General features: G+C 40.5%; 2 protein-coding genes across 2 annotated transcripts in view; both read right to left on the bottom strand.

Moving 5' to 3' along the window:
* Positions 1-10,023, bottom strand: part of LOC101156975 (transmembrane protease serine 9-like) — a 41,044-nt gene extending 31,021 nt beyond the window's left edge. The window contains exons 1-4 of the mRNA XM_023957291.1: positions 9,957-10,023; positions 7,474-7,494; positions 6,605-6,764; positions 6,062-6,330 (exon numbers count right to left, since the gene is read on the bottom strand). Of these exons, the coding sequence (XP_023813059.1) occupies positions 6,062-6,330; positions 6,605-6,764; positions 7,474-7,494; positions 9,957-10,008 (502 nt within the window). The 5' untranslated portion in view covers positions 10,009-10,023. The remainder of the gene's footprint in view (positions 1-6,061; positions 6,331-6,604; positions 6,765-7,473; positions 7,495-9,956) is intronic.
* Positions 1-21,804, bottom strand: part of LOC101156497 (prostasin) — a 76,925-nt gene that overhangs the window by 42,592 nt on the left and 12,529 nt on the right. The window lies entirely within an intron of this gene.

The following is a 21,804-nucleotide window of genomic DNA, read 5'->3' as shown; positions in this document are numbered from 1 at the left end:
GCTGGTTCCAATGAAGGAGCAGGGAGGGGGGAGGTAGCAGCCGGACGAACCGAGATATATTCAAGAGAATGTAGAAAGAAACTCTGATTTCAGGATGTGAAGATAGCAGGAGTTAAGGATCAACAGGTGTTTGAATAATCCCAAATACGTGTGTGAATTTATGTTACCCCCGATTTGCATCTAGGGGTACCTCGAGGGGCATAAGATAAAAGTAAATTGTTCTGGCTACTAAATTGACTGTAACAAACACCAAACAAATGTCTCCATACAAAATATAACAAATTCATTTACAAATTAATAAACAACAATCAACACTAACTAAAAGTGAAGCAAAAAGTCTTCAGGGTGAACCAAGGCCAAAATAACAAAAGACCCCCCCCCAACTGAACCATGTAACCGTACCTGTAAATGAAAGAAAAGGGAAATCAAAGACAAAACACTAACCTCCCTGGACTAACAAAAACGTGTACTAAAGAAAATGGCAGGTGACCCCTACAGCTTTACTTAACATAACTACAAACCAAAAGACTAAATAGAGTGGGCACAAAACCACAAAAACTGCAAAATACTAAAACACAACACTAAAGTGCAACACAACTCAAATGGTGGTGAAGTCCAAAACAGAATGGAGAAAAAGGCCAAGCTGCAGTGGAGAATGTTGCTGCAAGGCTCCCTTCTCAAAGACTGGAGGTCCATGTGTTGCTTTTAAAGGCTGCCTCCATCAGGTTGGGTCCAATGGGAGGCCACACCCTTTCCAGCACACCTGAAAATAATCACACATGGACATACAAACAAAAAGATTCACAAAAACCACAGAAGTCCGACTCTGATACAAATAAATAAACAAAACACAAAACAGAACTAAGCAAAACCAAATACGGCCACAGCCGTGACACCCCCTACCCCAAAATAAAACTTCTTCCTCAAGAAGCATTTATCCTAAGTGGAGCACATATACGAAGCGGTTGCTCTCACAGAGCACACCACACAAATTCAAGATGCCATAAAAAATGTACCACACAAGATGCATCACACAAACTCAGGTCTGGTCCTCTCGAGACACACACCCATCCACTTCTGGAGGCGTACCCCTCGAGGCACACGACCGTCAAGACTAGTCACCAAAGACTAGTCCAGTCACCAAAGTCTAGTTAAACAAAACAAACTAACCAAAATTAACTACACAAACGAATGTGTTGCACCGAACAGAATTCAACACAAGGTTTGGTTAACAGTTTTCTTCCACTTACAAAAACTTGGTAGTGTGCTGAAAGCACCAACTTCAAATGTTTAGGCCAGGCCACACAGGCCACAATGCACTTAAGTGATGTCAAAAATTCTGCAGAATCAGTGACTTAAACAAGAGCGCTGTGTTTACTCACATGTGATGAGCAGTGGACATCCTCTGTGGCAACCCCAGTCTGGAGCAATGCAATTGGGTCTGCCCTTGCACTGGCTACGGCTGCAGGAACGTGCGCACCTGCCTCCGCCAAATCTGGGTTAGTGGCATTGACAACACCTGCAGCAGCTTTAACTCCTACACCGTCGCCTACACCACCTCCAACTGATGTCTCCAGCCAAGGTCTGCCCGAGGGTTGGAGCAATCCTGCTCAGACAACTGCTCTTCTCAAGCTGCTCTTGGTCTTGAAAACCCAACAGGTCACTGACTTTAAATGCCAATATTGTGGCCTAAAAGAAACCAAACTGTCAACCAAAGTCTCCAAGCACAATGAAAACCCACAAAAATCAAATAACAAATCACGAATGGTTAACATATCCCGGATGAGCCCACAACTATGTTACGCACCCTTTGCATCTAGGGGTACCTCGAGGGGCATAGCATAAAAGTAAATTGTTTTGGCTACTAAATTGACTGTAACACAAACACCAAAAAAATGTCTCCATTCAAAATATAACAAATTTATTTGCAAATTAATAAGCAATCAACATTAACTAAAGGTGAAGCAAAAAGGCTTCAGGGTGAACCAAGGCCAAGATCCATCCATCCATCCATCTTCCTCCGCTTATCCGAAACCGGGACACTCCACCTGATGGCAAACTACTTTTCTCCGGTCAAGGACCATGACTTCAGACTTAACGGTGCTGACCCTTATCCCAGCCGCTTCACACTCAGCCGCAAACCGCCCCAATGCACGCTTGAGGTCCTGGTTCGATGAAGCCAACAGGACAACATCATCTGCTAAAAGCAGAGAGGAAATCCTGTGGTCCCCAAACCAGATCCGCTCTGGCCCCTAGCTGCCCCTAGAAAATCTGTCCATAAAAATTATGAACAGAACCGGTGATAAAGGGCAGCCCTGCCGGAGTCCAAATGACTGGACCGGGAACAGGTCTGACTTACTGCCAGCTATGTGAACCAAACTCTTACTCCGGTCATACAGTGACCGGACAGCCCTCGGTAAGGCTCCCCAGACCCCATACTCCCAGAGCACCCTCCACAGGACACCACGGGGGACGCGGTCGAACGCCTTCTCCAAATCCACAAAACAAATATGGACTGAGTAAGCGAACTCCCACAATCCCTCCAGCACCCTAGATAGGGTGTAGAGCTGGTCCACTGTTCCACGACCAGGACGGAAACCGCACTGTTGTTCCTGGATCTGAGGTGCGACTATCCAACGGACTCTCCTCTCCAAAGCCAAGATAACAAACAAAACCCCCCTAACTGAAACATGTAATCGTACCTGTAAATGAAAGAAAAGGGAAATCAATGACAAAACACTAACTTCCCTGGACTAACAAAAACAGGAGAAAACATGTACTAAAGAAAATGGCAGTTCACCCCGACAGCTTTACTTAACTTAACTACAAACCAAAAGACTAAACAGAGTGGGCACAAAACCACAAAAACTACAAAATACTAAAACACAACAATAAAGTACAACACAACTAAACAGGTGATTAAGTCCAAAACAGAATGGAGAAAAAGGCCAAGATGCAGTGGAGACTTGTTGCTGCAAGGCTAACAGACTGCTTCTTCTGCTTCTTCTTCTTGTGGTTTTATTGGCGGGAGGCACCAATGTGAAGGTGCATTACCGTCACCTACTCTGTTGGAGTGTGGGTCAGAGTGGGGACTACCTAACCAATAAATAAATAAAAATAAAAAAACAACTTCTAATTTCCCCTCAATAACCTGGTCCTGCTCAAAAAACCTATAATCACGATTTAAATTCTCCTCCCCTCCCAAAAGCTTCTTCAAACTCAGCTGGCGTCTTTCTTCCCCATACAGTTCACAATGACATAGAACGTGCTCCACCGACTCTTCCCCTTTGCGCACTCACACAAACCAGTTGGGTGTTTCCCTATCAGATGCAATGTATTATTTAAACCAGTGTGTCCCATCCTCAACCGTGATATTATTCCGTGATCTCTGGTGTTTACTCTGACATTCATACCTCTCCCTACTTTGTCTTGAATACTAAATAAATGTCGACCTTTCTTCTCCCTTTTCCATTGTTTCTGCCATTCTTCCACAAAATGCCTCCTAATAATCACCCTAATTTCCATTCTACCAAAAGGAATATCCATCTCTATACCCCGTTTCAACGCCCTTTTTGCCAGAAAATCAACAATTTCATTTCCCTCCAACCCCCTATGTGCTGGTACCCACATAAATCTGATGCTTATTTTCAATGTTTCCAACCTGAACAAACTCTCATACATTTAATACAATATATCTGATCAGAAGAATAAGACTTCAGAGACATCAAAGCTGATAATGAGTGTGAACAATTTCTACCATCTCCAATTCTATTCTATTCTAACCAGTTTAAACTATATGATATTGCCAACATTTCAACTGCAAAAACTGAAAGATCCTTTGACGTCTTAATTCCGACATATTTCCCCAATGAAGGGATACAGAAAGAAAAACCAGTTCTCATTGTGTCTGGGTCTTTAGATCCATCTGTATCTATGAAGCATGGACTGTGTCTAACCTGTCTGCTGTTATTTCATCCCATTTTCTATTCCCTTTGCTACCCTCCATCTTCCTGTGGAGATACAAATCCACTTGTAAGGTTGGAAAAACCCAGAAAGGAGTGGCCGGGTACAAAAACGTCTTAACTAGGGTTTTACCATGAATGTTTGTTTCTCTCGCTAATCTAGCTACTTTCCAAGCAACATTTTCATTTGTCCCACTACCACTTTCCCAACAAGGAGCAATAGCTCTCCTAACCATGTGTTCTACATCTACACAACCCTTTATTTTCACCCAATAATTAAGCAGCAGTAATTTAATTCGGAGATTCAATGGTAGATCCCCCATTTCAACTTGTAATGACACAGCAGGAGTTGACCTCATAGCCCCAGTACATATTCTCAACGCCTGATTTTGGATGACCCCTATCTTATGTTACAGGTCTGTGACTGACCTGTAACTGTGACTGTGATTGTAACATATGTTTGTTTTAAAGCCTGTGCACTAGCTCCCCACCCAGTGCCTTTCAAGCATCTCATTATATTTATGACTTTCTTACATCTCCCTACTGTACTATCAATATTCTCTCTCCATCTCAAATTTGTATCAGATATAACTCACAGATACCTAAAACTATGCACTTTCTCCATTACTTCTCCATATAATTTTGAGTTCAAAACAGTTTCACATTTCCTAGTAAAAACCATGCATTTTGTTTCAGTCACTGAAACATTGAATCCCCAATCATATGACCCGTTTTCCCCCACCGTAATAGCGTCTTGTATCTTTCTCTCCACATAACGACTATTCCGTCCCCTCTTCCACAATGCTCCTTCTTACAGACTGGAAGTCCATGTGGTGGTTTTAAAGGCTGCCTCCATCAGGTTGGGTCCAATCGGAGGCCACACCCTTTCCAGCACACATAGACATACACACAAACTACACACAAAACCAAATACTGCCGTATTTGGTTTTGTTTAGTTTATTTTTGGTTTTTTTGGCTTTGTGGTGAAATACTCAAAGCTCCTTTATCATCATAAGCCATGTCATATTCTTTTTTTCTATCTGTCCCTGCAGTAAAAAATACAAACAAATCTACTTGATGTCCTGATACACAAGACGAGATCATGTGTCTGAGTAAACACAAAGACCATTGGACCTCTAAAAAAATATTACTTAACCCTAAAGAGTCAATCAAACCAGTTGAAAAGTCTTGCTACTTCTAAAATAAAAGACACCCCAGACAGTTTTCATTGATTTATTTTTCCCAACCTTGAATACAACTGTCATTTCATTTCATTGTGATTTATGTCTCTCTACATAACAAACACATAAAAATTGTTGTTTCTCTATCCTTTAATTAAACCTAAATTTAAAAACAAACCTAAAGAAAGCCCAACTTGCAGAAAATATGAACTGAACTAAAAACCATTAAGCAACTGGCAGCACTCTTGGACACGACACACTGAGGTCACTGTCAGTTCCAGTGGAGGTGACGGCGATAAAGCCCGGCTTATTGGTGGTGATTTGGGTATTGATCCAGGTCTGGTACCGGGACACTCTGGTGTAGACTCCTGGGAAATCAGGTTCAGCACAACCATTTCCAAAACTCACAACTCCTGCTTGGATCCATCGGTTGTTCTGCTTAATCACCAGCGGACCTCCAGAGTCTCCCTTCAAGATGAAAAACATTTTAATTTAAGGAAGAATTCAGAGAAATATCTGGAAAAGAGGAAATAAAGGGGACTCACCTGACAAGAGTCTTTGCCTCCTGCCAGTAACCCGGCACACATCATGTTGTCAGTGATTGAGCTGGCTCCATAGCTGCACTTACACCGTCTGTTTCCCACAATCGGTATTTGAATTTCCTGAAGGGTTTCTGGGGCAGGAAGGGAGACTAAGAGAAGAAAAAGATTGATCAATTGACAACATCTGTAGTCCATGAAAGAAAAGCTTTTAATTGTTGGTGAAATCTCCAAAACAGCTGCAGTCACAGATCACTGTCTGTCCCCATCAGATTCAAATAACTTTGTCAAGATCATTTAGATTCAAGGTCTATAGAATTACACATACAGTTTCTAAAGCCTGAAACCAGCTGACTTTTCCTTTCAATGACTAACTGACCTCCATTTCCAATGTCGCCCCAGCCGGTGACCCAGGTTTTGACACCACTGTAGAAGGTGCTGCCGGTGGAAGGCAGACAGACTGGAGTGATGTAGTTGTTGAAGGTTACTGGTGAGGAGAGCTGCAGGAGGGCGATGTCGTTATTCTGTGTCCCTGAGTTGTAGTTCGGATGAACGATTACAGTTTTTATTGTTCGAGACACTCTGTTGGGGTTGGATCCCTGCAGACTCTGAAGACCCAGAACTGCGTTCACACCAGATGCACTGCGACTGAGAAAGAAAACAGAAACGTTTTGGGAGGTTTGATTGGAGACATTGTTCTCAACTCTTTCTTTCATTAAATTACAAACAAAATCAATAGGATTCTAAGCTGGTTAGCTTTAAAGTAATATGTGTTTGTTAAGTTCACTTTGCACATGTTTCATGGAAGAAAATTGGTCATATGTGAACATATGTGCAAAAAGTGAGAAAAGTTTTGGTCTTTATGTCCAATAATCAGATCAAATTCTGATGATGACTGATCAGTTCTACCATTGTGGATTACCTTGGAAAGCAGTGAGCTGCCGTCAGCACCCACTGGTTGTTGATGAGGGATCCTCCACAGAAGTGGTAAGATGACTGCAGACTGACCTGCCAAGGCCAGCTCCCTGGAAGAGCATTTTGTCCTCCAACAATCCTGGAGTTCAGATTTGCCAGACCACAAACTGCAAAGAAAAGTTCTGGTTGTTTTTTGTGGATTTAGAAACTGCTGGATTTCATAAATCTCTCACACATTATAGGAAGATTTTTTTTTCTCCTAAAGGGAGGTTTTTGTGTTTAATTTGCTTTTTAACTGTTAAAAGTTACTCTCAAGAGAATAAATGTCATTTAATTTCTTTATACTTTCGTTTCTTTATCAAGTGTTTACATGTTTTCTTTAAAATGCAGAATGCTCAAGGAAAGATTAAATGAATTAGCTACCTAAAACAAAAACTACACTGATAAAAATTTGGAAAGACCGCCTTTATAAAGCATTTAAGGTTGGAATCATATCATATTTCTGATATTTCTTTAACTGTTTTATGTATGTTCCTCTCTGTATTTCCGACTGTGTCAGATAAATAGTTTGATTATAGACATGTCATGAAAAGGCCTGACTTTTCCAGCTGTGATCTCTCCTGGAGGCCCTTCCCCTTCCTGGGGTCTCCTGTGAGAGTCACAGGTGTTCTCACTATGTTAATTATGTTCATGTCTACTGTGGCTGTTCTAGACTCTGTGTCGGAGCATCTTCATATGCTCCAGGTTTCTTTTGTGCTTTGGCATTAAAGCCTTGTTTGTTTTGAAACTGGATCTGTGCCTTTCCTTCCTGCTCTTGGGTTTTCTCCCTGGCCTCTCTGTTAAAAACAAAGTTAGCTTTTCTGCTCAGAAACTTACCAGAAAGCTGCGATACCGACTCTGAAAATAAAAGCAAAAGAAAAACAGGTTAAATTGGAAACTTTATCACTTTGGTTTGATAATTTGATCCTTTTTGGAACCAATACTTTGCTTTCAAGCTCAGCCTATTAGTAACTTTTAAAACAATTTTGATATGTTATGGAAGCTGAAATGTACACATCTAAAAAAAACTAAAACCCTTAGATTATATACAGTTTTTAAATGTTCAAAATCAAGACACATTATTTTATCAAATGCCAGTTTCTCTCAATAAAACATTTTTTTTCTCCTACAGTTAAGATGTGGTGGTTAATTTCAATGTATTTATCAGTAAATTCTGATTTATACAAGTTCTTTAGTGAAATCGATGTAAACATCCATTAGAACAGAATAAATAATTATCATGATAAAAATCAGAACTCAGGAAAGACAGACATGAAATTGATCAGCTTAAAAAAAAACAACAAGAAAGTCATTTTTTGTACTAATAAACACCAACATCATGTCAGGAGAAAAAGTTAAATTTTTCAGGAGGATTATAAGCATTTGGAAACAACAGTTGGTTTCATAAAAAACTCTAATCTAATAACTGCTGTCAGGAATGTACATCAAAATATGTTGAATTGTGTATAAAATATTTTACAGTTTATTCGGCTCACATTGCTTTGTGTTTTTCAGTTCTGTTCTGTTTTCTTGTTTGCTTTCCTGTCAGCTTCATCTGATTTTATTTGATAGACTTAGAACTGGTTCTGACCAGAGGAATCCATCTGACTGTTCAATGAATACAAAGCATTGATGGAGCTGACCATGGTGCTGACGTGATTTCTGTTCAGTGATCTGAATGTGAAGTGAAAAATTCAATGAAGTGCGGGTTTATGTGTTGTGGTTTATTCGTACTTCTGTGGTTTTAATGTGGTTCATTCATGGTACATCCGTGGAAATTTCACATAAAGACCACAACTTTTCTCACTTTTTCAAAAATATTCACGTCTGACCAGTTTTCATCTGTGCAAAATGTGCAAACTGTACATAGTGGCAGTTGGGGAGATCCACGAGAAGGGCCTGGCGCGTCCCAGAGTCGCATCTGGGCCTGCCACACCCACCCCCCTTTCTCCGCCTTTGGCATGGTGCCAGAAGGCGGTCAGTGCGCTCCGCCCACTGTATGTGATTCTTATTCGTCACCTGCCGTATTTTACTTCTAGATAATTAAACTAAGGCTCGCCATGAACATGTCTTTAACTCAGGAAAACAAGTTATTTTGATTTTAGACTATGAACACTCAGGCCTTTTTATTTATGGCTCCAGGAACAAAAAGGACAGACTGAAAAAAACTGTGATGTGTTGTGGAGAACGAAACGGCTTTTATCTCATTTTAATATATTTCATATTTTGCACTAGAATGCCATTTGTTTCTTTTTCCGTAAAGGCAGTGTGACACGGCCTTTACTATTCTGCCCCTTTGAAAGTAAAAAACTTGTAGAACTCATTTATAAGAGCGCAAAGTTGTGCGCGCTAGATTGCTTTTTTTAAGGGTCATCAGCACAGACTGATTGTGGAATTTGTCCAGAGTCAGAGGCAGCATCAAATAAAGATCAGTTTGCGGCAGAAGTGTGTAAAGACCGGGAGGCTTCTGGGCAATTTAATTTGAAAATATTTTAATATCTTTTACGCACAAGACATGCGCATCTTTCTGTGACGCTCAGGCAGTAGTGCACTCTGCAGCGACCCGACCTCTGCGAGTCGGAGCAGCTCGCATGGAGATCCCTTACCACCACCTTTGCCCCGTCTTTGACCTTCAGTGAAGGGCGTGTTTGCCCACATCAGCGCAGAAACAGGCTGATAGGCTACAGAGTGCGCTGCGATGGCCTGAGCGTCACAGAAGCAGCGCATCTCCTGTGCGTAAAAGATGTTATAAATATATCTTCAAAAACTGATTACATTGTCCATACCGGTCTTTACACACCTTCCGTAGCGCACTGATCCTTTTTTAATGCTCCTTTTGATTGATTGTAGACTAATTCCACTATCAGTTTGTGCTGATCTCCCCCAAAACAGCAATTTAGCACATGTGCAAATTTGCTCTCTTAATGTGAGCGGACTTCTGAAATTGGGACCTGAGAGTGAAGTCATTTCTCTAATACTCATGGGTTTCAGATGTTGGTAAAAGTTTTAATTCAACCAGGTGACGCTGTCTTGAAGTTGATTCATCTGGACTAAAAATGTTCTTTTTAAGATTTGAAGTCCAGATTAATCAACATCCAGACAAAAGTGTCAGATAGAAAATATTATCCTTCAAAGCATTTTTCTCCATTTCTGATTGAAGCCCTAATTAAATCATCTCAGATTTGGCTTCTACTAGATATCTTTATTCTATATTCAAGTGATTGAGTTTTAGTTTTATTTATGTACGTCAACATCAATGGATATTCCTATTTTAGGTAATAAAGTGAGCTCTGACTGCGGTTTGGTGATAATCTTCTTACCTTTTATGAAGAGAGTCTGCAGAGCCACCACAAAGATCAGCTTCAGAGCCATGTCTGCTGTTTTTAGTCGAATAACTATCTGGTCTTTGTGAGAACTTTATATACACTGAATGTTTCCCCATATTTTAGACACACCCAGAAAGCATCTTTAACACCTGTTACCTGTCAGACTGGTCCTCCTTACGTCAACCTAATAATGAGTCACCCCTGACATATTTCATACAGGACTCCCGTTTAACATTCTTGCATTTTTACAGTTTTGTCTTTTTCTAAACTTTTATTAAAAGTTTAGGGGACAAAGGCACTTTTTAACTAATTTTATGTGAAATTGTGCAAAACTGAATCCTTTGATTTGTCTATTTTTCTGTGGTTTGTTACCAGTTTAACTAAAGCGACATTTCCTTGCATCTCATCTCATATTTATGAAGAACTGTTTGGGTTGTGGGACCCCCCCCCCCCCCCACGCACACACACACACACAAAGGTTATATTAGATTAGAAAACTGGTATGATGGATACATTAGAATTGCTTTTGTGAACAATAACAGGAAGGAAACAATGAAAACACGAGTTTAGTTCAGTTTTTTTAACCTTTTTTGAGCCAAGGCAGACTTTCTCCTTGACAAAAATCATGCGGCCTACCAGCATCCAAAAATTATAAAAAGGAGAAACTCTGTATTGATGTACGGTCCTTCTGCAATCTCACATGCATTTTTGTGATAATTGTGGCAGAAAAAGCTGGAAGTTGCTACTGTTTTTTCTAAAAGTTGAAATAAATGTAAATTAGTTTTCAGTAATAATTTTCAACTAAATTATTTGAAATTTCACCCGGTAGTTGTTTTTTCCTCCAGTTTATTAATATGCACTTTTATGTAACCTCACAAAAACCAAAAAAAATCTTTCTAAATGGTGATTTATTTATTTTGTTACATTGGTGCAAAGGAAACTGTAATTTTTGAACAATATGATCAAAATATGTATGATAAATTTTACACAAAAAAAATATCAATTTAAATGTGTCTAAAATGTGTTTTCAAGTTTAATTGTGTCTGTTTGCCACTTCACCTTAATCCTGGGTCTTAAGTGTTGTTATTGGTTGAATGCTGTAAAGCATTGGGTTGAATGCAAACAATGGGTTGAATGCCGTAAAGCATTCAACCCATTGAAAACCTTTGTTTCTTTCAAGCCATTGTTTTCCTGTTTGTCTTTGTTTCTTTATTCAAGGTTCTTCTACAGTTTTTCACCTATTTTAAGCATTCAACTATTAAAATGTTCAGCTCTTTTAGCGTATTCCAGCTAGGACTTTTGGTCCTTCAAACCCTTGAATTTTTTAAGATATTCCAGGATTTCCAGGATTTTTGCTCCATTGGGCACATCTTGAAAACCTTTGTTTCTTTCAACTAATATAACTTTAACATACTTTTAGCTAGAGACACTGTTCAAACATTGAAATGCTCACAGGGCTTTGGACTTTAACATATGGTTTGGCAGCCATTTTATGCCAAAATGTGAGGTGATTTTAAACTCATTCAATTTTCCACCTATTTTAACCATTCTACTATTGAAATGTTCAGCTCTTTATTCCAGCTATGACTTTTGGTCATGGAACTTTTTAAGATATTCCAGGATTTTTGCTACATTAAAATACATGGGGAATCCTCGAAAACCTTTGTTTCTTTCAACTATTGTAACATCAACATACTTTTAGCTAGAGACTACGTTTGGAAATTATTATGGGATGGTGACGGTTTGGCAGCCATTTGATGTTCTTCAAATTTTCAATAGTTCAGCCAGTTCTTCAGCAAATTCAACTTTCATTTAGCAATAAAGCATTCAACCCTGCATTTTCTTCTGGAAATGCAGCTCCAGTTACTTCTTAAGTTTAACATCTAAAACAATCCAGACGTTATTAGAAAAGTGTTTTAGTAAGAAAGATTACTTGGACCAATTTCTGGGATGTTTGGCTGTTAAGAAACACAAACCTTGAAGGAGAACTAAACTGTTGACCTTTGATGTCATCAAGAAGATTGAAAAACTGTTTGATGTGTGTTCGTTGTGGATTCAAAACTGCTTTTAACAGGGAAAACTCATTTTACGCAGAGACGCTATCACTTTAACACAATGCGTCATGGGAGATGTAGTGCCAACTGCCACAGATGGCAGACTCGCTTCTCTGAGTTTTGTTCACTTGTTCCACGGTCTGACATCGGATCCTGCAGAAAGCTACACAAGACGAGCTACAAAATAGAGGTTTAGCTGTTTAATTTTGTTGGAACTGAGAGATGTTATGAGCAGAATCGGAACAAGGAAGTAAGGACCACTTCTGATTGGTCAGACTGATGACGTTTGACCACCATACACCTGACCATCTCCCACGGCACACTATGCCGCGGCACACCGGTTGAAAAACATTGGTTCAGAGCAGAACAGATGTTTGTAAGTTTATGATATAAGCTGGGCTTCCTGTTTGCTCTCAAGCTATGAGTACCTTTTTAAAACTACTCGTATCTGAAATCCAAAACTGGTTCACCTTAAACCTTCTTAAACTCAATAGTGATAATACCGAGCTACTTCTCGTCGGTTCCAAATCCACCTTCTCCAAAGCCACAAGTCTTATTCTTTCCATCGATTCGTCTTCGGTCTCCCCCTCCCCTCAGGTGAAGAGTCTGGGTGTCATCCTAGATAGCTCCCTATCTTTTCAGTCCCACATCAATAACATTACTCGGTCTGCCCATTTCATTTTACGTAACATCAATCGTCTACGCCCCTCCCTCACTGTCCCCTCTGCTTCTATCCTGGTCCACAGTCTGGTCACTTCCCGTTTAGGCTACTGTAATTCCCTTCTCTTTTGTCTCCCTCAAAAAACCCTCAGTAAGCTCCAACTGGTCCAGAACTCAGCTGCCCGCATCATCTCCAGAACCCCCTCCTTCAGTCATTTCACCCTGCTTCCCACCAGTTGCACTGGCTCCCCATAACCTCCAGAATCCAATTCAAACTCCTCCTGTTCACCTTTAAGGCCCTCCATAACCCCTCCTTATCTCTCCGACCTCCTCCATATCAAAATCCCCTCTCGCTCTCTTCGGTCTTCCTCCTCTGTTCAGCTCTCTGTTCCTCCGGCCCGCCTCGTCTCCATGGGATGCCGAGCCTTCAGCTGCTTGGTTCCCAAACTCTGGAATTCTCTCCCTCCTGACCTCCATAACATAGACTCTCTTCCAACTTTCACATTAAAACTCAAAACTCATCTGTTTATTTCTGCCTTCCCATCCTGATTCACCTTTGATTTTGTCTTTTATATTTATTTATAACCTTTGTTTTGTAAAGTGTCCTCGGGTTTCATGAAAGGCGCTTTAAATAAAATGGATTATTACTAACCTGGATCATGTGATTCCTTGTTAGGATTGACTGATGACACCTGATCCAGGAAATGTCTTATAGGGAGTGGACCTTTGGGTTTTACAGGTTTTAGAGTTGTCCTGGTTCATAGGGGGTCGTGTAGAGGAAGAAGCACGGATGGCCACCTTAATAAATGTAATGAAAATGGAATCTATCATGCCATACCATACGTTTTCTTTTACTGCTGCAGTTTAGTCAAAAAAAGCTTGATTAACATTGAAAATATAGAAACACAGACAAAAGAAACAAGGCCTACACTAAAATAAAAAACTCTATTCATTTAAATCAGGTTTAAATGTTCTCACTTTGCTTACAATGACAAGAGGAGACACATGCATCATGGCTGTGGAGAAAAGCAGAACCAGAAAACCACTACAATAACCAACAATGACAGAAAAACCTGCTGAACCTGAACTCAGATTAAACTTGCTATGTGTGCACTCTTTCAATTATTCACAGCAATAATTACTGTAATCTATTACTTTATTAAAGGATTACTGGTGATGACGTGTAGGTCGCTCAAAAACAAAAGATTCAATAGATGTTGTAATTTTAAGCAGTTATTATAAATAACACATTGTGCAGCTCAAAAACAGTCCTGTGGGGATCATGTGTGTGAATTCTGGATAGTCTTTAATAATAAAAAATCATGTGAGACCATAAAAATAAATTCATTAATTCATTCATTTTTTTAATGAATGACATAAAAATACAGTTTTGTAAAATGTTAACTTTTATTTCAAAAGTTTAAGTGTAAAAAATATTAATAAATAGCATGAAATGATCCCCTTTTTTTAAGACTATGAACCTTATGCACTTAATGCTTCAACAACTAAAACAAACTACTCTCACAGCATTTTTTCCATGTGATTCATCGTGAAAGGAGCCGTGCCATTTCCAGGGTTTTGTACTGAGAGCAGACTGTACAGAGGTCCTCGCTGTCACCATACACTGAAGCTTAAAAGGCGTCTTATCTGAAACAAAGAAAAGTCCTGAAAGAACACCTGTAATCTGTCCTCACAGGAGATGTGCACAAATGCTGTCAAAGACGTCAGCAGACTTGTTGGTTCATTTTTTAATACATGGAAATAATGGCAGCTAAAGTCACTGGAAACGGACAAAGTAGAGACGTTTTCTGCTGTTTCAGCTGCAAAATGCAGACACTGCTTCTCTATTGGTCAACAGGACGATCTAGTGGTAAATGGGACATGTTTATGGGAGAACATGCAAAGTCCTCATATAGGTCTACATGATTCTATGACAGAGAAACACAGTTGATTAATGTTGGAGTTTCCTTGGAAGCAGAAACAGATCCAGATAAACTGCCAGCTCCATCAGTCTGCTGGGGGGAAAAAGTTTGTTTTAACCCAAAAATCTACAGTTTAGTGCATCAGAGTGATGTAATGAAAAAGAATTGACTGATTCCAGTCTGAACAGACTGCTGTCAGATGGAAAGTGCTGCCATTACAGCAGCAGAATTAGCAGAAATGTTCACTGTCAATCAAGAGTTTTCTCACATATTTCTGTTTCTTTATCGTTCAAAACAATTTCAGTCCATTTAGCTGAGCGAAATGTGATTTAAATTAATTATAACTAAAGAAGTTTTTTTTCATTTAAAATGTCCGTTTAATCATGCACAGATCCTAAAACAGGAGGTTTTTTAGATGATAGACGTGTTTGCCAACATTCTGAGTCCTTCCGTAGGAAATAAATTAATTCTATGATAGGACGGATTAAATCAATTCATAACTTGTACTGGGACACAGCACAGGTTTGAAAAAAAAAAAAGAATCACAGCGCACCCTTAGAAAATAAGCAACATTCTAGCTTTTGGGTCCTTTGACCACGTTTTATAAACAAAACAACTGTCCTTCAGAGTTAAAACTTGAACCAAACAGGTCACAGACTTAAATGTCCTGTCAAAGAAAACACGTCAACTGGTCCATTGGGTGTAAGCCTGGGGGTTTGATGGAAGAGGAAGGGTCAAAGTAATATGGTTTTTACTGATATATCCCAGACTGTCTGATTCAGCACCTCAACAAACAGCCCCACTTGATTTTTAATTAAAAGTGGTGTTGGTGGAGTTTGTAGATGATGTGTTGGTGGTGTTGGTGCTAGCTGTATTGGTGGAGGGTGGACTCAAAAATGTCTCCAGTGTGCGCAAAAGGAAGTCCTGAAAGTTGGACACTTTTTCAAAAACCCTGGGTGTAGCTTGCTTTGTCCTTGATGTGCTGCTCACAGATGACAGCACAACCGTCTGGAACCAATACCCATCCAGCTTACACATGAGCGGACCTCCAGAGTCACCCTGAGCAAACAGACCATAAACAGAGGAAAGCTTGCTTAGTGATGTCATCAAAGTGAACTAGCTGTGTTTCCATTAGACATATGGGCAAAACTTTATCAAAATGTACATATCCACTGCACACGTTGCATGTCATCTACTTCCCCATTACTTTACAGATGAGAGCTGAAGGCCTCTTTTGTTGGACATATTTTACTTTAACAACAGCGGTTAGGAATCTTCTGACAAACCAGAGGTATGTCTGAATAAACCCCTATTGTAATCGAGGCCAATCTTTATTCATTTTTATCATATTTGAAAATCCTTTGTGTTGGACCGGACGGAAAAGGAAAGGAGGGAAGAAAAGAAAGAGAGATGTTAGAGAGAGGGGATAGGAGGGTGATCATAGAAGGGGGGGGGGGGGGGGGGTAAAACCATGAAGCAGCATAAAGCAACAAGTTACTGGATGTTTATCATTACGGTAAGGTTCAGATGTAATAAAATTTCAAAGGGGCGGGGCCCGTCCACACACACACTCAAATGTTACAAACACACCTGCTAGCTGCAAAAATGTCCACATGTCAACATGTACACAAAACAGATAGTGTTCACACACGCATACTTATGCCTTCAAACCAACTAGTGTGAAATATTTCGTTCAATCACGCAAAATATTTGTGCAAATGTGAGCTAACACCTGTGCTCAGGTGAGTGTTTGTGTTCTTCTAAAATGGATGATGGAATGTGAAAAGAAGGAGGGAGAGTTCCCAGCCATCCCCACACCAAGACCCCCGCCGCAGCAGCCGCGGCAGCCTGAACCCCCCAACGCCACGCGGCAGCAGGCAGAGAACAACATGTTCTATGTTAATAAACTGGAGGTAAAAAACAACTACCAGGGTAAAATGTCAAATAATTTAGTTGAAAATTATTACTGAAAACTAACTTAACTTTTATTACATCTTTTAGAAAAAAAACATTGCGGAGGGACCATACATCAATACAGACTATAGAGTTTCTCCTTTTTTAATTTTTGGATGCTGGTGTGCCGCAGGATTTTTGTCAAGGGTAAAGTTTGCTTTGGCTCAAAAAAGGCTGAAAGACACTGTTCTGGAGAAATGAGTCTCTTCCCCTTTCTAAAAGAATCCCCAACCGGCAGTGTGACATTTTTAAAGTTTGTTTGGCCAGAAACCAGCAGACAATAAAAGCAGTCTCCTGATCTGTCAGACTTTGGCACGCCCCAGTTTGTTTGTGGTGAAGCTATTGTACAGTTTCAAAAAGGAAAATCTACGTCTCTTCCAGGTACGCTGAGTTGTTGCATCATCCCCTCTTCACGCCACCCATGAATTATTCCTGCACTCTGAACCAGCTGCTAAACCGCCTGTATTTCCTTCCTGACCAATCACAGTCACATATATACTTATAATATCTGCATTTTGGATGGTAAGTCTGCCCTCCTCCATCCCATCCTCCACCTGGAGCATTGCTTTGTCATGGACTCACCCTTAACCACCACCCGCGTCTAGCCTTTAGGCTTTAGTCATCTTTTTGAACCACTAATAAAGCTTTATACTTTTCACATTCATAAAAACTCTCAATTCAATTTTATTTGTATAGCCCAAAATCACAACAACAGTCGTCTCGATGGGCTTCGAAGTAAAACATGAACTCAAAAGGATCACGAATACAAAGAGTTCAATAGAAAAATACTAAAATGAACTAACAAACTGACTAAGCTATACTGGCATCCCTGCCCTTAGACCCCCCTTCGCGGTAAGGAAAAACTCCCAAAAAAAAACGGATTCCGGAAAAAACAAAGAAACCTCAGGGGTGCCCACATGAAGGAGGGATCCTCCCCCAGGATGGACAGGCGATTTACCAGAACTCTTAGAGAAGAATTAACTTATCTAAATCTACAACTACATATATATATATATATAAAAGTCCAGCAGACGAGCTTCATCCAGCTGTGGTTGTGGGGACAGCCAAAGGCGCGAGTCGAGCTGGAGACAGGAACCACAGCCAGGTGTAGGAGCGGGAGCAGAGACGAGGTACTCGGTCAGGTACAGAGCAGAGACGAGCCAGAGATGAGCCAGAGGCAGGATCCACAGCCAGGTGTAGGAGCGGGAGCAAAGGCGAGGTAAACGGTCAGGAACTGGAGCACGGATGAAACAACTGGAGTCTGGAAGCACTCCCACTCCCCAGGAGGGGAGAGGAAAAGAGGGACAATACATGAATCGCACTGTACCAGACAGAGGCATGGAGAACTAAATGATAAATGATTATCAAGAATAGAGGAGAGGAAGGGTAGAAGTAGAAAAGAAAAGAGGACAGAACCCCAGTGCACCATAGTTACCCCAGCTTCAACTTCTAGCAGCCTTTTAAAAGAAATAGTTATTATTAAGTTTAATTTAAACAAATTAACATTAAGTTAAATAATCTCTGAATACTAACTAGTCTGACATTAAGCCTGTCCAAAGAGGAATGTTTTCAGTCTAACTTTGAATGTAGAAACTGAGTCGGCCTCTCTTACATGAGCTGGGAGTTTATTCCATAAAACAGGGGCTTGGTGGCTAAACGCTCTACCTCCAACCGTACTTTTACTAATTCTAGGAACCACAAGCAGTCCTGCATTTTGCGAGCGAAGTATTCTCATTGGATGGTAAGGGACTATGAGGTCCTTAATATAGGACGGGGCCATTCCATGTAAGGCCTTATAGGTTAACAGGAGGATCTTGAACTTGATTCTATAATCAACTGGGAGCCAATGGAGCGAAACTAACACAGGAGTGATGTGATCTCTTCTGCTAGTTCCAGCTAATAATCTAGCTGCTGCGTTCTGAACAAGCTGGAGACTTCTTAAGGAACTCTTAGGACACGCTGCTAACAAGGAGTTACAGTAATCCAGCCTCGACGTAACAAATGCATGGATGAGTTTTTCAGCATCACTCTTAGAAAGTATATTTCTGATCATAGCAATATTCCGCAGGTGAAAAAAGGCAGTTCTACACGCCTGAGATATGTACGCCTTAAATGATAAATCCTGGTCAAGTAAAACCCCAAGGTTTCTAACTGTGGAATTGGGGGCTATACTTATGCCATCCAGGGAGACTATCTGAGCAGACAGAGTATCTCTGAGGTTTTTAGGACCAAGTATAATGACCTCAGTTTTTTCTGGGTTCAAGAGGAGGTAATTAATTGTCATCCAGGTCTTGATGTCACTGATGCAGGCGTTCAGTTTCTCTATCTGGTCATTCTGGTCAGGCTTTATGGATAAATACAACTGCGTATCGTCGGCATAACAATGAAAATTAATGCTGTGTTTCCTGATTATGTTTCCTAGGGGTAACATATAAAGTGTAAACAGGATCGGTCCCAAGACTGAGCCCTGTGGGACTCCATAGTTGACTCGAGTGCACTGAGAGGAATGGCCATTTAAATTAACGAACTGATACCTATCGGACAGATAGGATTTAAACCACTGGAGAGCAGATCCTCTGATCCCTATGTCCTGCTCTAATCTATGGAGTAAAATACTGTGGTCGATAGTGTCAAAGGCTGCACTGAGGTCCAACAGGACCAGAATAGAAAGTAGTCCCTTTTCTGAGGCCAATAACAAGTCATTAGAGACTCTAACTAGTGCAGTTTCCGTACTGTGGTGAGGTCTAAACCCCGACTGAAAGTCTTCAAAGTGGCTGTTGTCCTGTAGGTGGCAGTAAAGCTGCTTAACTACAACTCTTTCTAGGATTTTAGAAATAAAGGGCAGGTTTGATATCGGTCTATAGTTGGCCAAGATGCTAGGATCCAAACTGGGCTTTTTCAGAAGAGGTTTAACAACTGCATATTTAAAAGACTGTGGCACATAACCCGTTTCCAGAGAGGCATTTATCATTGTTAATATGGAATCATTAATTAGGGGAAGAGTTTCTTTAAAAAGTCTAGTGGGAATTGGGTCTAACAGACACGTTGAGGATTTGGAGGACGTAATAATTGATGTTATTTCCGCTTGATCCACAGCAGTGAAGCAGTCCAATGTTATAGAGGTTTCTATGGATGCCTCCATTTCTACCGCTTCAGCCTGTTCTGGGCTGATAGTAGGAATAACTTGATTTAACTTATGTCTAATATTTGAGATTTTACTATCGAAAAATGTAAGAAAATCATCAGAGCTGAGAGAAACAGGAACATGTGGTTCTACTGAGCTCTGACTGCGAGTTAATTTAGCAATAGTGCTAAAAAGAAATCTTGGATTGTTTCCATTCTCTGATATTAAGGTTGAATAGTACTGGCTTCTAGCTCTACGCAGAGCTTTTTTATAATTTAATAGGCTATGTTTCCAGATATCCAGTGACTGGTCTGAACCGGAGCGGCGCCATTCTCTTTCCAACTTACGGGTTTCTTGTTTAAGAGAACGAGTTTCAGCGTTAAACCACGGTGCTACTCGGTTTTGTCTGACGAACTTAGGTTTCAAGGGGGCAACAACATCGAGTGTACTCCTGAGGGCTTGTAAGGCATCATTAACAAAGTGGTCATTTATACTAGGACTGATACTATGGGAGCTGGACTCAGAGTATTTTCTCAGAATATCAGTAAGTACTGGCTGAACTGTGTGTTTAAACTCAGACACAGAACGGTCAGTTAAGGTTCTTCTAAGCTGTTTCTTATTCACTGGGGCAGAAGGATGTTCCAGTGTAAGCTGAAAGGTAATCATAAAGTGATCAGAAATGATGGGGTTAAGAGGAAGGACACTCAGCTGGCTGATCTCTATCCCATGGGTTAGAACAAGATCCAGGGTGTGCTTATGACAGTGAGTGGGTTCTTTCACACTTTGGGTGAAACTTATTGAACTCCAGGTTTTTCCTCAATTCTACCTTTTTGTTAATAATAAGTAAATAAAGAAATCTGATTTGTTTAGCAAAATATTGTTTTGTCATGTAGTTGTTGTGGTACAGAGCTTTGAGTCTTTGGCAGATCATGTGACTAGAAAGCACACATGGGAACTCCACACAGAGTCAAAAATCAAACCAGGAGCTCCTCGCTATGATGTCCTAACCACCATGAAGGTCTATAAATATGACTTTAATAAAATGTGCCTTAGTAATAGTGAATCAACATGTTTTTCAGTGAATAACTGACCTTCCCATTCTAATGTTGCCCCAGCCGGTGACCCAGGTGTTGACGCCGCTGTAAAAGGGGCTGTTGGTGGCAGCCAGACAGACTGGAGTGATATAGTTGTTGAAGTCTACTGGTGAGGAGAGCTGTAGGAAGGCGATGTTGTTATCGTTTGAGTTGTAGTTCTCATGAAGGATTAGTCTTGTTACTGTTCGAGACACACTGTTGGGGTTAGATCCCTGCAGACTCTGAAGACCCAGAACTACAGTGAGGAGAGCTGCAGAAGGGCGATGTCGTTATCCTCTGTCACTGAGTTGTAGTTCTCATGAACAATTACAGTTGCTCTTTCTTAAACAGTTAGTCAAGGGACCCAAATCAACTTGGGACGGTTTACTAAAATCATTTGGTCCAAAAACTGAAACTTCTGTATTATTTTCATTAAAACTCAAAAAGCTTAGGGCCAACCAGTCCTCAATGTCCAGGAGCTGCTTCATGGAAGAATCACCTTTTTTTAACAGCAGATAGATCTGGCTGTCATCTGCGTACAAATGAAAAGAAATGCCGTGCTTCCTCAAGATTGACCCTAAGGGTAACAGATACAGAGAGAACAAAAGTGGCCCTCGAACCGACCCTTATGGAACCCCATAAGAAACGTGAGTAGTGGTAGATTCAGAACCACTCAAGTTAACACACGGTTCTTTCTCAAACCAGTCCAGTGCTGTACCACAGATCCCCACAGAGTTCTGGAGCCTAAATATTAGAATACTATGGTCTACTGTGTCAAATGCTACTGTTCGATCCAGCAGAACCAGGACGACATCATCTCCAGCATCATTAGCCAGTAGAATGTCGTTGCTGACTCTTAGTAATGCCGATTCCGTACTGTGCAAGGGCCTAAAATCAGACTGGAAGACCTCAAGAACTTGATGTTGGCTTAGTCCTCTAACTGTGAGTAGACCACTTTCTCCAGGAGTTTAGAGATGTAGGGCATCTTGGAGATGGGTCTGAAATTAGCCAACACAGTACTGTCCAGGCTGGGTTTTTTAAGTAGAGGCTAGACTG

This window comes from Oryzias latipes, chromosome 8, assembly GCF_002234675.1.
Source record: "Oryzias latipes chromosome 8, ASM223467v1".
Lineage (NCBI taxonomy): Eukaryota > Metazoa > Chordata > Actinopteri > Beloniformes > Adrianichthyidae > Oryzias > Oryzias latipes.
This window is presented reverse-complemented; position numbering and strand designations above follow the sequence as displayed.